The sequence below is a fragment of the Bos indicus genome, chromosome 9 (genome assembly GCF_029378745.1).
Source record: "Bos indicus isolate NIAB-ARS_2022 breed Sahiwal x Tharparkar chromosome 9, NIAB-ARS_B.indTharparkar_mat_pri_1.0, whole genome shotgun sequence".
Classification (NCBI taxonomy): Eukaryota; Metazoa; Chordata; class Mammalia; order Artiodactyla; family Bovidae; genus Bos; species Bos indicus.
Window position 1 is genome coordinate 41,002,787 of NC_091768.1, and position 15,363 is coordinate 41,018,149.

At 40.8% G+C, this 15,363-nt stretch overlaps 1 protein-coding gene across 7 annotated transcripts in view; it reads left to right on the forward strand.

The window, feature by feature from the left end:
• The window catches only part of PPIL6 (peptidylprolyl isomerase like 6), a 37,719-nt gene extending 24,410 nt beyond the window's left edge, over nt 1-13,309 (forward strand). For 6 of the 7 annotated variants that reach the window (XM_070795532.1, XM_070795533.1, XM_070795535.1 and 3 more), the window contains 2 exons: nt 5,738-5,873; nt 11,118-13,309. In XM_070795532.1, coding sequence (XP_070651633.1) covers nt 5,738-5,873; nt 11,118-11,229 — 248 coding nt within the window. In that variant the 3' untranslated portion in view covers nt 11,230-13,309. Of the gene's footprint in view, nt 1; nt 2,561-5,737; nt 5,874-11,117 lie in introns of those variants that run through there. The other variant, XM_070795536.1, reaches the window with a different exon arrangement.
• The last annotated feature ends 2,054 nt before the right edge of the window (nt 13,310-15,363 follow it).

Here is a 15,363-nt window from a genome sequence, read left to right on the forward strand (position 1 = left end):
GATCCTGTTGTGAATGTTAGAAGCTAAATATCAACTCTTCCCCTGCTTTGTATTCCTTGTATAATATCCCTAATCCTTCCCACTCTCAAAGGATTGGTGACTCCATGGCTTGGGCTGACTAGAGAAAAGGCTATTTATGTGAACAGCAGAAGAAAAGAAAAGATATATGTATTTTTAAATAATTTTATTCATTTTGGCTGTGCTGGGTCCTTGATGCTTTGCGAGGGCTTTCTCTAGCTGTGGTGGACAGGGGCTACTCTTCATTATGGTGAGCAGGCTTCTCACTGCAGTGGCTTCTCTTGTTGCAGAGCATGGGCTCTAAGCATGCAGGCTTCAGCAGTTGCTGCGTGCGGTTCGGGAGTTTAGTTCATGGGCTCCAGAGCACAGGCTCAGTAGCTGTGGTGCACGGGCATAGCTTCTCCGCAGCATGTGGAATCTTCCAGGACCAGGGACTGAATCTGTGACCCCTGCATTGGCAGGTGGACTCTTAACCACTGCACCACTAGGGAAGTCAGTAATGTATTTAAATACTGGATTATCCTTATTACTTTAAGTAGACCAGTTTCTTAATATTAGCATGTGCTCTAATTAACAAACAGATACAGCACTTAAAATCCATTTGTCTAATTCCTAGATCACCTTTAAATGTAAGTAGACATTAATAACTGGACAAGGAAATGGCAACCCACTCCAGTGTCTTGCCTGGAGAATCCCAGGGACAGAGGAGCCTGGTGGGCTGCCATCTATGGGGTCGCACAGAGTTGGACACGACTGACGCGACTTAGCAGCAGCAGCAGCAGACATTAACAAAAAGCAGAGCGCCTGATGCACTGTTAATATTCAATAATGCAACTTAAAGTTGTACAAAAGTATTTTTTGGTAGAATTAAGAACTGAAGATAATATGGCTGGGTAGCCATTTAAGGGCTACTTTTTTTTAATTCTGAGATTTATAATATATATATAAATTTCATATATACAGTTTAAAACTAATTATAAAGCAACCCTTTATATTACTGTCCTTGTCAAGAAAGAACCACCAGCATGCCAGAAGCACCTCATCTGCCCATCCTCAATAATAACTCCGTCTCCCTCTTAGAGGTAGCCTCTAACCTAACTTTTCCCTTTCTTTTCTTGTTAGTTTTACCACTCATGCATGCGTGCATGCTAAGTCGCTTAAGTCGTGTCCAACTCTTTGCAACCCCATGGACTGTAGCCTGCCAGGCTCCTTGATCCATGGGATTCTCCAATCACTCATGCATAAATTCCTAAATTAAAAAAATTAAGTTTTTCCTATTTTTGGTTTTATATAAAGTGGACTTGGGCTTCCCTTGTGGCTCAGACAGCAAAGAATTGGGCTGCAATGCAGGAGACCCAGGTTCAATCCCTGGGTGCGGGGTCGGGGGCGCAGAGGGGTAAGATCCCCTAGAGAAGGGAATGGCTACACACTCCAGGATCCTTGCCTGGAGAATTCCATGGACAGAGGAGCCCAAGAGCTACAGTCCATGGGGTCACAAAGAGTTAGACATGACTGAGCAACTAACACTTCACTTCAACCCTGAATATTCACTGGAGGACTGATGCTGAAGATGAAGCTCTAATACTTTGGCCACCTGATGTGAAGAGCTGACTCACTGGAAAGGACTCTGATGCTGGGAAAAATTGAGGGCAGGAGTAGAAGGGGGCGACAGAGGAAGAGATGGTTGGATGGCATCACTGATCCAGTGGATATGAGTTTGGGCAAACTCCAGGAAACAGAGCAGCACAGGGAAGCCTGGCGTGCTGCAGTCCATGGGGCTGCAGAGTCTGCAGCAACTGAGCAACAGTAATGAGTGGACTTGTATGGCGGGTGCTCTGTGTCCTTTCCTTTGTTCATCACTGCCTATCAACTTTGTCCATGTTGTCACAGCGGGAATTCTCTTCATTTTCCTGGTTTAATACTATGAAAATTCTTAAAGATTTTATCCATTCATGTATTGATGAACACTTGGCTTTTTATTCCTAATGTCATGCACAGAGTCAACATGTTTTAAAATAAATATTTCAGTGCCAAAGAATGTTGTGCCCATGTTCTCTTCTCGGAGTTTTATGGTTTCAGATTTTACATTGAAGTCTTTAATCCATTTTGAGTTTATTTTTGTATATAGTTTGAGGGCGTGACGGTGTATTCTAATCTTGTTTTACAAGTAGCTGTCCAGTTTTCCCAGCACCACTTATTGAAGAGATTTTCTTCTCTCCATTGTATATTCTTGCCTTCTTTGTCATAGATTAATTGACCATGGATTTATTGCTGGGTCTTTATTCTGCTCCATTGATCTGTGTGTCTGTTTTTGCACTTGTACCATGGCTGTTTTGATTACTGTAGTTTTAAAGTATAGTTTGAAGTTTGAGGGGGTGATACCTCCAGCTTTATTCTTTTTTTCCCAAGGTTGCTTTGGCAATTTGGGATATTTTGTGGTTCTGTAAAATTTTTTGTTGTTCCACAGAATTTTTTCTAGTTCTGTGAAAAATGTCATAGGTATTTTGATAGGGAATGCATTAAATCTGTAGGTTGCTTTGCATCTTTGTATCTGTTTCTTAAGGCAAAAGAAATAAAAGTGAAAATAAATAGCCTAATTAAACTTTTGCACAGCAGTGTAAACCATCTACAAAAATAAAGACAACCTACTGAATAGAATAAAATATTTGCAAATGATATGACTGATGAGGGTTTAATATCCAGAACATATAAACAGTTCATACAATTCAATTTCAAAAAACCCCAAACAACCCTATCAAATGGGCAGAAGACCTTCATAGACATTTTTCCAAAGAAGATATACAGATGGCCAACAGGCACAGGAAAAGATGCTCTGTATCACTAATCACTGGGGCTTCCCTGGTGGCTCAGAAGGCAAAGAATTTGCCTGCAATGAGGGGAGCAAGTTCGATCCCTGGGTCAGGAAGATCCCCTGGAGAAGTGAATGGCTACCCACTCCTGTATTCTTGCCTAGAGAATTCCATGGACAGAGGAGCCTGGTGGGCTATAGTCCATGGGGTAGAGAAATATAAATCAAAATGACTGATTCATTGAGATATCACTTCACATCAGTCAGAATGGCCATCATCAAAAAATCTACAAATAACAAATGTTAGAGAGGGTGTGGAGAAAAAAGAACACTTGCATATTGTTGATGGGAATGTAGTTGGTATAGACACTATGGAGAACAGTATGGAGGTTCCTTAAAAAACTAAAAATAGAACTACAACATGATCCAGCAATATCACTCCTTGGTATATATCCAGAAAAAAAAACCAAAAACACTAATTCAGAAAGATACAGGTACCCCAGTGTTCAAAGGAGCACTATTTATAATAGCCAAGATATGGAAGCAACCTAAGTGTCCATCAACAGACACACACACACATAAAGAAATATAGTGCATATATGTGTGTATGTGTTTTTGTAGTGTTTATGTATGTGTAATCTTCCATTTTGAATATCATAACCATGAAAGTAACCACCATGTATATGGCTTGTTTCGTTGACTCAGCTTTGAAATGTAAAATAAGAATAGTCAGCAATTGCAGTTTAGAAAATCTTGACAGTTAATATTCGTCTCTCAATACACATGCAGTCATAAAGAAGAATGAAATACTGTCATTTGCAGCAGTGCGGATGGACCTAAGAGTATTATACTTAGTGAAGTAAGTCAGAGAAAGACAAATACTGTATGTTACCATTTATACATCAATCTAAAAAGTAATATAAACAAGGGTATTTAGCAATACAGAGACAGACTCATGGATACAGAAACCAAACCAGTGGCTACCAGAGAGGAGAGGGAAGCAGGGAGGGACAAGGTCGGGTATAGGATTAAGAGATACATACCACTATGTATAAAATAGACAACAAGGACATATTACATAGCACAGGGTATTATATCCATTTTCTTGTAATAACTTCTAATGGAATATAATCTGTAAGAATACTCAATCACTATGCTGCACACCTGAAACTAATATACTTTAAATCAACTATAATTTATTTAAAAATATAAAAAATAATTCATTGAAGCAGCAGTTTAAAAATGCTAGGTAGCACACCTACTTTTATATAGCAATAATTAGTGAATATCTACTATTATTTAAAGATGCTGGTAAAATTAGAGCAGTAGGTTTAAAAAACTGATGTTGCACGATTCAAGTCCAACTTCTACTTGACGTTACTGTCTTCAGAAAATTATATGCAAACGCCCCTAAACTGTCTGATTATTCTCTTACCAGAGAGAATGCAAGGCAATTTCCCTAAACCTGGTAAAGTAGTAGTTGCTTTCATTATAAACATCACAATGAGTTTTATATTAAATTCAGAAACTGATTTTCATCGGCAGTTGAATTCTGATTTCTAGTTCAAACAAAGTTACACCTTTAATGCTTTAAAAGTTCTCCCATAATCACAGAATTTTTGGTAAAAATGTTACAACTCTATAAATTTTCTTTCCAACTAATTCCAGATTTTAGGAAAAATTGATCATAATATCTAAAAGCAATGACAAAAATCATTTTGTTAAAATTCTCTGAATCTTTGCTTGGGCAGATTTCTTATGCCATGCCATTTTCTGTGAAATTAATGGGTTACTCTTTATTCCACCAAAATGAATATGGAGTATCAATGTCATTATAAAGATACATTTGCACAATAATACTTTATTTGCATTTCATAAGATTTCAGGTCTTTATTCAGTGTGCAATTTAACAAGCTAAAAGTAACCACCATGGGTATGGCTTAATTGTTTCGTTGACTTAGCTTTGAAACTTAAAATAAGAATAGTCAGCAACTGCAGTTTAGGAAAATCTTGACAGTTAATATTCCTCTCTCAATTATCCCCAGAATTTGATATAGTTCCTGAATGAAAACTTTTACTTAATTTCTCTTCTATTACTTCCTTCTGTGTTTTTGAGTTTGGAGGCAAATCTTATTTCATGCTGGAAATGGTTCTTCCTGCAAATGGTGGTCTGATAATCACCGTATAATTCTTTTTACTTGTTAAATCTTCTGCTAAAAAAAAATCACTTTCCACAAAATCTTGGTCAATCCATGTAAGGTTTGAGATGAAAATTTACTTAAAGACTACTAACAATAAGCATAAATTATTTTCATCATCAATATTTAAGGTCACACATGTGCGTGCTAGGTGGCCCTGGGGATAAAAGGTATGATGAGATATCCCTGCCTTCACAAACAGGAAACAACCTGTGAACAATTACAGGGTATTTTAAAGACTACAATAGAGGCCTGTAGAAGATGCTGTGAAGGGAAGGCTCTGTCCATGAAAGGTATCTCCAAGGAGACATTTTTAATAATCACATTGGTAGTTTGCATATTACTGTCAAAACAATACAAGAATGTTTACTGACTTTAATTCCTAAAAAAAGTATGTACTTCCTTTTACATTTTTAATTTCAAGTTTTTGCTTTTACGTTATCAATTTTCTTACCACACTTGTTTTTAATGATGCTAATGATAAACTAAAGGTAAATGTTTAAATAGTTCTAATACGACTTTCCAGCTTATCTTTTTTAACAGCCTAGTTGAGTGAAAGTTATATGAAACAAATAGAATATTTACAATTTGGAATATATTGATAAATATGATTGTGAATCCTTGTAACCAAGCATTCTGTTTGTGCTCTATGTGTTACAGTCAGCCAAGAAAATAAATATTTTAATAACCTACTATGTATTATCTTTTCTAGATGAAAACTTCTCAGTTCCTCATAATAAAAGGGGAGTTCTTGGAATGGTCAACAAAGGCCGTCACAGCAATGGGTCACAATTCTATATCACACTACAGGCTGCTCCGTATCTAGATAAAAAATATGTGGCTTTTGGGTATGTGCATTTTAAGTTTGTCTATGTAATATTTATATATGTTAAAATGTGGTTCAAAAATATTTGGGTGAGTATTTGTACATAGCCTACGAATAAACTAAAAACAATTAAAAAAACAAAAGTAATACAAATACTATAGACAAATATATTTAGAAATAAGTATTTCATAAGAAGCTTGCTTGGAGAAGGAAATGGCAACCCACTCCGGTATTCTTGCCTGGAAAATTCTGAGGACAGAGGAACTCGGCAGGCCACAGTCCATGGCGTCACAAAGAGACAGACATGACTGAGCGACTGAACATACAAGAAGCTTGCCAGCTATTAAAAACACAGAAACTATTCAGCCATTACAATGTTCTGTGCATCCATTCATCCATCATCCATCCTTCTGTGGATCTTTAGCCTCAAGGATATTGTCAATGAAAGTGAATAATACCATAGCTCTTAATAATGTATATATATATTTAGATGCAGAAGTGAGGCAAAGCCATTTAAGTAACTATCCATGAACACTGAGAAGAGAAAGATGACAGTCATCCAAGTTACAAGTAACTTTCTGTTACGGAGCAATTTAAACCGTGGAATGTGCATGCATGCTTAGTCGCTCAGTCATGTCCATCCAACTCTGAGACCCCACAAACTGTACCAGCCAGTGTCCTCCATTCATGGGATTCTCCAGGCAAGAACAGTGGAGTGGGTAGCCATTCACTTCTCCAGGGGATATTCCTGACCCAGGGATTGAACCTGGGTCTCCTGCATTGCAGGTAGATTCTTTACCATCTGAACTACCAGGGAAGCCCTTAAAATATAGAAATGTCTCAGGTAATAATTATTAGAATATTATTAGCAAGATGCATATAGGCTGCTGCTGCTAAGTTGCTTCAGTCGTGTCCGACTCTGTGCGACCCCAGAGACGGCAGCCCATCAGGCTCCACCGTCCCTGGGATTCTCCAGGCAAGAAACTGGAGCGGGTCGCCATTTCCTTCTCCAATGCATGAAAATGAAAAGTGAAAGTGAAGTCGCTCAGTCGTGTCCAACTCTTAGTGACCCCATGGACTGCAGCCTACCAGGCTCCTCCATCCATGGGGTTTTCCAGGCAAGAGTACTGGAGTGGGGTGCCATTGCCTTCTCTGATGCATATAGGTATGTGGACCTAAAGTGAATGGTGATGATACTATTCATCATTCCTGTGTTTCATATCTCTATTTGATTACTGAAATGAATATAAGTTGAAGCTTATACTTAGTCTTTCTTGAAATGATGTATAAAGTGTCAGAACACTTCTGAATATTTAGATTATTCCAGCTACTCCATAGGGATAATTACTGACCCTTCATTCTAAGGAAAACTTCCAGGCCAATTTTAAGCACAATTATTCCTTCAGGGTAATGTGGATGATATTTCCAGGTTGAAAAAGCATAAAGTGTATTTTAAGCCAAAGGAGATTTCTTTAAAGAGGTAATTTTAACAGCTACATAAGCTAAAATAATGCATTTTCCTCCATCTTCCCTGGACTTTTATAAACTATATTCTGATTTTGAAAATGCATTTTTCAATATTTTTTAAGTCCAAATAATTCTCACAATTTCTTAGATCTTTTAAATATCTTCCTGTCACCTTCTGGTAGTGTCACTGCCCTCAACCACATACTGAGATGATTCTTTATATCCTTCTGAAAAGAACCTTTCTCAAACACACAGTGACCGTTCTGCAACACTTAATGCCTCTTTCACCATCTCCACCCCCAGATGCATACAGCCTGGAGTTCAGAGTGGCATTTTAGGTCCTGCACCCTCTGGCCCCCCACCTTTTTTCAGCCTTCACTGCGGCTGGCCTTCTGACCTATTTATTCAACTAGCATTTTATTAGGCTCCCACCAAATGCTGGTCCCTGTGCTCAGTCCTGAGGAAAGAGTGATGAGACACAATTCCTGCCTTCAGGGAGCCTATAATATGTTAGAAAACCCAACAACTGTGAGACAGTGAGCCGTGAGACAGCAAGCCCTGTAAAAAGTGCACTGAGAATACAGGAGGGAGGGCAAGGCAATAAATACCCTCCAGCTCCTTAGTAAAAGCCAACGCAGATCCTTACAGGACGGTAGTGGAGTAGAGGAGTGCTTGGTCTCCTTTTGATGATTGCTTTTCCCATGTGATTCATCTTTGGGGGAATCTCTCCCACTGAATCATTATCACCAACAACTATTGGCCTCAGAGAGGCAGTTGCACCGTTTTATTGCTCTAGCCTAAGTATAATCTCATTTTTTCCCCCTTGAAGCCTCCAAATAACAGCTGAGTCTGGGCTGAACTATTTAAACAAGACCTTGCAGAAGGTTAAGGGAGAAGCAGAAAAGTAATACCATAGTAGGCAACTAGATAATCCGACAAAATAGAACCAACTCCTTCAGAGATATCCTCCTTCCCTACTGTGGGGCTGCCTCTAGTGGGAGATGCTTCTTCCCTGTCATCACAGAGCACCCCCAGCTTCATCTGAGCTTCCAGAAGCTCAGACATGGCTGGCAAAGTCCAGAGATATACAGAAATTTCCTCTCCTATTTGAGACAGACCCTCCATCCAAGCCCTCATCTCTGGTGCATTACCTTGCCTTGTCTTCAGAAGGATAACACTGGGAATGCCCTTTGGGGAGGCGGTGTCAACCCACAGCCGGTCTGGTTGATGCCCTTGCCCAGTGGTTTCATGGGGAAAGAATATCAAAATACAAGTCCATTCACACAAAGGTAGAAGGGATATTATGTGGGGAATAGTGCTAGGGAGGAATTAATTGCACTATAAGGGACCCCTAAAGTGGGGGGGAGTCACAGAAAGTTTCATGAGAAGGTGAAATGAGGACTGAAAGTCATAGAGAAGTTAGGCAGATAGAGCACAGTGGAAATCAAAATGAGTAAAATCCGTTTTGGAAGCAGTGAAGAGCCTTTGCAGAGGGACCTGAGAAGTAAGAGGAGTATCCTATCTACCAATCACTTAGTCTGGCTAGAGCTTAGTGCCCAGGGGAAACGGAGAGAGTGGTGGCTGGAGATGAGACGGCCAGGGCCCAACTCTCAAAGGGCTGAGGGTGCCATGCTGCTGAGCATGGACCCCCACCTGAAGGCCCTAGGAAGCCATGCAAGAATTTTAAATTAGGAGCAACATGACGAGGTTTTCGCTCTGAAAAATGTATCTTTTTAGCAGAAGTGAGGGATTAATTAGCAAAGGATGAAAATGAAGGGAGAAAGGCCAGTTAACAAGTGATGGTGACAGCAGGCCATGAAGTTTTCATCTAAGGCAGTGGCAGTACATATGAGCAGGGGATAAAAGAATACAAATTCAAGAGATATTTGGAACTTAGATTCAACAAGACTTTATGACTATTTAGATGTTGGTGGTGAGGTTATGGGAAAATTCTAGAGCAATGATACCTAATAGAACTTTCCATAGAGATGGAAATATACTAGGATCAGTGCTGCCCAATATGATAGCCCCTGCCATAGAGAGCCACTGAGAAGTTGGAATGTGGCCAGTGCAACTGAGGAACTAAATTTAATTAAATGTAATCACCACCTGTGACTAGTGGCTACCATACTGGCAGTGAAGAGCTGGAGGAACTCCGAGGATTTTGGAACTGGTTGGATGGTTGGTGCCATTCACTTCAGCAGAGAATACAAAAAGGAAGATATGGGAGAGAAGACCATGAATTCAAGAGGGACAAGTTATGTTTCAAGTGAAGACAGCTCTATTACAGGCAGGTGGCAACTCCTCAATACCAGAAGTAAGGGATTCAAGCTGGACCAGGGCTGGAGGTGTACATTTGGAAGCTTTCAACATGGCGGCTGAGCTGCAGCCAGACCCAGAGTACCATCCCTCCCAGAACACCCTCTGGGCCTCTGCTTGTCTTGTCACTTTCTGCCTTCCTTCAGTCTGCCAAAATCCCATTCAGGGCTTAGGTCAGAAATCCCCACCAACTACCAAAGTCAAGCTGCTTCCTTGTCCTCTTTGGCACAGTGTGAACAACTGGAAATAGGGACTGGGCCTCCCTTATCTTGTGCCCTAACACCTGGAGAGGTGCATATGGTAGGTGCTCATTCAGTGTCTATGAAACCAATCTGGAGAATAGGCTTCACATCCTCTTTGGACAAAGGTGAGTCTGTCCATTTCTTCCCTGCTCTCCATCCTGAGAATATACTTATTGTCCTGCTCTGTCATGTTTTCTAATTGGGATGGAAAAAATACAGCACCCCCCCCCCCAAAAAAAAAGAAAAAAGAGAGAGATGACTAGCATATGGTCAGTGTCAGCACTGACCGTGTCCCCATAAAGGATCATGAAATGGAAATCACACCTTCCCCTCAACCACTGCTTCAACCCAAACCCTGGCAGGGGGCACAGTTCTATGATTAGGGCTGGCTCTCTGGCCCCTGCTGCCTTTTTTTTTTAGTTGTGGAACCATCAGAAGTCTAGTTCCAATCAGGGAGTTCTGGCTTGTGGCCACTGAATGAGTACAGAGACTCAAACTAGTGTGGCTTTGGGCTGCCTTTAATTCATGTGTTCAGTGGATGCCGATGAGGTGCCTACTCTGTGCCAGGCACTGAGTAGCACTAAGCGACAGCATGATCTCTGCCTTCAGGGCAGAATCAGAAATTAACTCAGGAAGCATAGAAATAAGTGTCAAATTTATCCCTGATCACTCCTATAAAGAAGGGGAACTTGATATAAGTCGGGTGGGGAAGCAGGGTAGCGTCTAGGAAACATCCCCCAAGGAAGTGATGACTGAGTGAGATCTGAAGGAAGGCCAGGAGGTGACCAGGCAGGAGGAGTGGGAGGCAAGAGCAAAGCAGACAGCTGTGGCAGGAAGGGCACATGGGGTGGCTGAGGTGCTGCAAGCTGGTCCAGCTGGAGCCGAGAGCAAGGGAGCATGCTGCAGGGCGCCCTCAAGGGGAGTGGGGAGGTGGGTGATGGTAAAGACCTTCGATCTTTATCCTAAGGATAATGGGAGATTATTGAAGTGGGGAGGTGAGACTATATTAGCATTTTTAAAACATCACTCTGGCGGCAGTGAGGATAACAGACTGGAAGAGTCCCGGAGCAGGTGTGGAGGAGCGTGACAGAGTACACACATCTAGAAAAATTTAAGATATTTATGACTGAGGTTAATTTAATTTGTAGCCTTAGCTAAGCTAGACAGGACTCAATTTAAGAATGTAAGGTATACGTGAAACTTGACAATTTTTTTTTCCATTTTTTTCTCCGATCTAGGCAATTGATTGAAGGAACAGATGTTCTTCATCATCTAGAATCAGTTCCAACAGAGAATGAAAGACCAATACAAAATTGTGTAATTACTGCCAGTGGACAGCTTTATGCCTAACTTTCACATCAGTATTTTCTGACAGTTTTATTATATATCTGATCAGCTGTTTCTAGATTTAATTAAATGGTGTTTGACAAAATTTAATTTGAAAGCTCTGGCAGACGCTGTAGGGTAGCTCTCCAACACCCAATCCCTCCCCATTTTCCTTTCTTATCTAAAGCAAAATACACAATTTTCCAACTTCCTTTGCATCAGGAGTAGCCATGGGTTACTGTATCGGCCAGTCAGACAGGAGCAGAATGCCAGTGGTCCTGCCCCTTCCCTTTTATCCAGTCTTGAATGCAGAGAGGCTGGAGCCATGAAGGAAAGGCCAAGAGAACACAAAGATATCAGCTCCAGTTCTCAAGCTGTAAGGACCTACCTATGTCTCGACTTCTTACTATAGAGACAAATAGACTACTGTTTGTTGGTTGGTTGATTTTGTTACTTGTAGCCAAAACCATTCTTAACTTAGCAGCAGTACTTAATGGCCTTGAATCCTAAAACATTTGTAACTATAATAGAATTATGTTGCTGTTTATATTTCTTCCATAAGAAGCTTGGTAAATAGTCAAATAGGAGAGGCAATAGAAAAAAATTCATTGTAATATTTGTTTATACATAGCATTCAGAAAAGGGTATACACTTTGGATGTTTTTAATGAGTAGAAAGCTTGTCTCTGAGTCACACCAACCATGTGAAAACCAAGGGCTTGAGTTACAGTCCCCACGGTAGTAGATTCCTGAGATGCTATTGGGATCCAGTTTTATCAGCTGCTCCTTAAGCTAAGAGGTATCAACTAGGGAACTTTTTCAACGCAGGTGGCTGGAACGTATCCTTGAGCCACAGAGTCTCTAAACATGGGACACAGATAGTTGGCATTCACCCAGCTCTCTCCCCAGGTTCTTACTTAGTCACCTGAGCACTGGTCACTTGGGAATCACTGCAAGACACAGCAGCAAGTTTCGGCCCCCTTCTGTAGTTAGTGCACGCTTGTCTGCATTGGTGGTGGCCACTCTCAGTTTTCACCACCTCTGCTGCCACACTGCTGCTCTGCCCAGAGCCACCACACTTTTCTTGCACTTAAATGAAGGTCTGTCTTCCAAGAGCGATCTCTCAATCTTCAGGAGACAGCCCTCTAGTTGACTTGGGTTTTGCCAAAGGGAGGCAAAGGATTAAAAATTTTTTTGTTTGAAATGGTTATAGATTCGCAGGAAACTGCAAAAATAGAGTGGTCCTGTATACTGATCACCATTTCCCCAGAGGTCCTACCTTTATGAGTGAAAGATGCTCAGTTGTGTCCAACTTTTTGCAACCTCATGGACTGTAGCCCACCAGGCTCCTCTGTCCATGGGATTCTCCTGGCAAGAATACTGGAGTGGGTGCCATTTCCTCCTCTAGGGGATCTTCCTGACCCAGGGATTGAACCTGGGTCTCACGCATTGCAGGCAGATTCTCTACCATCTGAGCCACCAGGGAAGCCCATCTTATGTTAAAGTACAATATTAAAGCCAGGCAGTCGACAGTAGCAGCGTTGTCATTTTATCCTGTGCAGATCTGCGTGACTGGCACCACAGTCAAGACACAGAACTTTTTCAGCACCACAAAGACCTCCCTTGGCTAGCCCTCATAGTTACACCTACCTCTCTGGTTCCCCCCATCCCTAATTCCTGCCAACCAGTATCTATATATCTATCCATCTGTCCATCTATCTCCCTCCCTCTCTTCCTTCCTAATAACAGCTTCATTGCTACAGTGATATGGTTCCATCCTCAGGTCTGAGGTGGATGAGGAAGAAGCGTACTGCCTGTGTCACGCTATCAATGATCTGGGGGCTGCAGAGTATTACGAACGTGTGTTCTGGAACCAGACAGCCAAAGTTAGAGTCCTGGCTCTGCCCTTTCCTCGCTGCATGAACGTAGGCAAGAACTTTGCTGTCTTTTTTGCCTCGTCTCAAAACAGTAGTACCTACCACACAGGGCAGCTCTCAGAGTTCAGGGAATCAATACTTTGTAGACAGGATCTAGAATACTAACTGTTACGCTCTAAATGCTCAATATATGTATGATTAATAAATTCCTGGTGTATGACCTTCAAAGTGTTGTCAAGGAACTTGCATTTTTAAAAATTCCCGCAATGACTGATTAACAGCCAAATTTGGAAAACACTGAAGAGGAGCTATCTCCTTTTCCTCTACTCTGAGGACCTGCACCCTACCTAAGAATCCCAGCTCTTTGTATTTGGAGGGTTCCTCCGGTCACACTGATGACACCTCGAACAAAGGGGTGCTGAGCTTGCCACAGAGTCTCAGCAACTCCCGAAGCATGTGATAAATCAAACTGACGCTTTGCAAAAATCCTGGTTAAAACACATTACAAGCATTAGTCATGTAATAAGCAGCAGCAGAACAATTCTTACTGACAGTGAGAATTAAGCATTCATCTAATATTGTTAAAGAACTGGGGTATCGGCATGGACACAAGAAACTCTTTATTTTTAGTTTAGCTGCACTGTAAAGGTAGAACTCCACTGACCACCTAAAGGAGCAAGTTCACGGTCCCTTTGTCTGCTCTCCCATCCCACTTTCAGGGTGTGTAGAAACTTTAATCACAAATCTACATATGCAGTGGTTCTTATCATCATCATTTAAAGGCACACACACTGATACTTCTGTATTAAAATATATTCTATCTTAGAATGATTTATATATTTAACTGTAACATTTGGAGAAACCATTAAAAGGGACACAAGCTTATCCAACTAAATCCAAATATAAGACTTTGATTTAACCAAACTGAAAGATTTTGATTTGATTAAATAGAAGGAATTCTAAATTTTTCCAAGTCCACAAATACAAGAGTAAGGGCATTCTGATGATTTATACAAAATGCTAGTTATGCAACAAAGGCAAGCACATAACGCTGTATCTTACAGCCAGCCATGCTGATAAGCAGAGTGTGGTATCTGTTCATTTTGGAGGAGATTTGAGATAAATGTTTAAAATTCTACCCAAAGGACATGTTTTCCCCAACTCCAAACAATGCCAGCTATTTGTTAATGAATGAAAGGCTGGCAACCTCAGGATTCCATACTCAAGAGTATTTACATTTTATACATATTTAAAATCAGGTGTGTTTGTTTTAGTCCCAGCTAGTTAGCAAAATGGTGGCCAAATCACTTAACTTTGCATTTTCTTCATTTGTTAAAAGAAGTAAAGAAGCTTGTCAGCTACCCCCTGGCTCTAATACTGTGGTGGTTCCCCGAGTAAATTTATATGATCAATAACAACATATAATTTACTTTTGGGCTTCAATTTCATTAGTAAAATCGGGGCACATCTCATAACGGCTTGAGGATTGAACTAATTTGTGAAGACACCTCTAATGATGCTTGACATAAAGCATAAATTCAACAAAAGTTGGTTTCCTTTCTGGAATGTCAACCCACAAAAACCAGAGAAACTGCCACTAACAGAACATTATTATCATTTCAAGAACAACAAATCCCTGTTACGCTCAGTGTTAGCTATTCTCACTAACATACTAATTTCCAATTGACTGAATTAATTCAAAGGTATAATCCTCAAAATAAAAATTAATCTCTATCAACCTGTGATACTCTCTCCCTCATGGGAACTCACTTTTTAAACTACTATATTGCTCATACCCTTCCCAAAATGGAATCATGACTTAAACTAGCAAATCTAGTCAGTCCATATCTCCAGTAAGTTTTATACACCATACAAAATATTTGTAACAAACTCAGTAGTAACACAACATAAAGTCTGACACTTGAAAGCAGGCTTTGAAAATGTGATGAATCATACGTTCTTCAGTGTGCATCAAAATGCTTGAGCCTATTTAAGCCACAGGCTCTTGGACCTCACACCAGTTTCTGGTTCAGTGGATTTGGAGTGAGTTGGAGAATGTGCATTAACATGTTCCAGGTGATGCCGATCTGGAGACCACACATTAAGAACCACTGGGGACTTCCCTGGTGGTACAGTGGACAAGAATCTGCCTGCCAAAGCAGGGGACACGGGTTCAATCCCTGCTCCAGGAAGATTCCACATGGCACAGAGCAACTAAGCCCGCGCACCACAACTACTGAGCCAGCACACTTACAGCCCGTGCTCTGCACCAAGAGAAACCA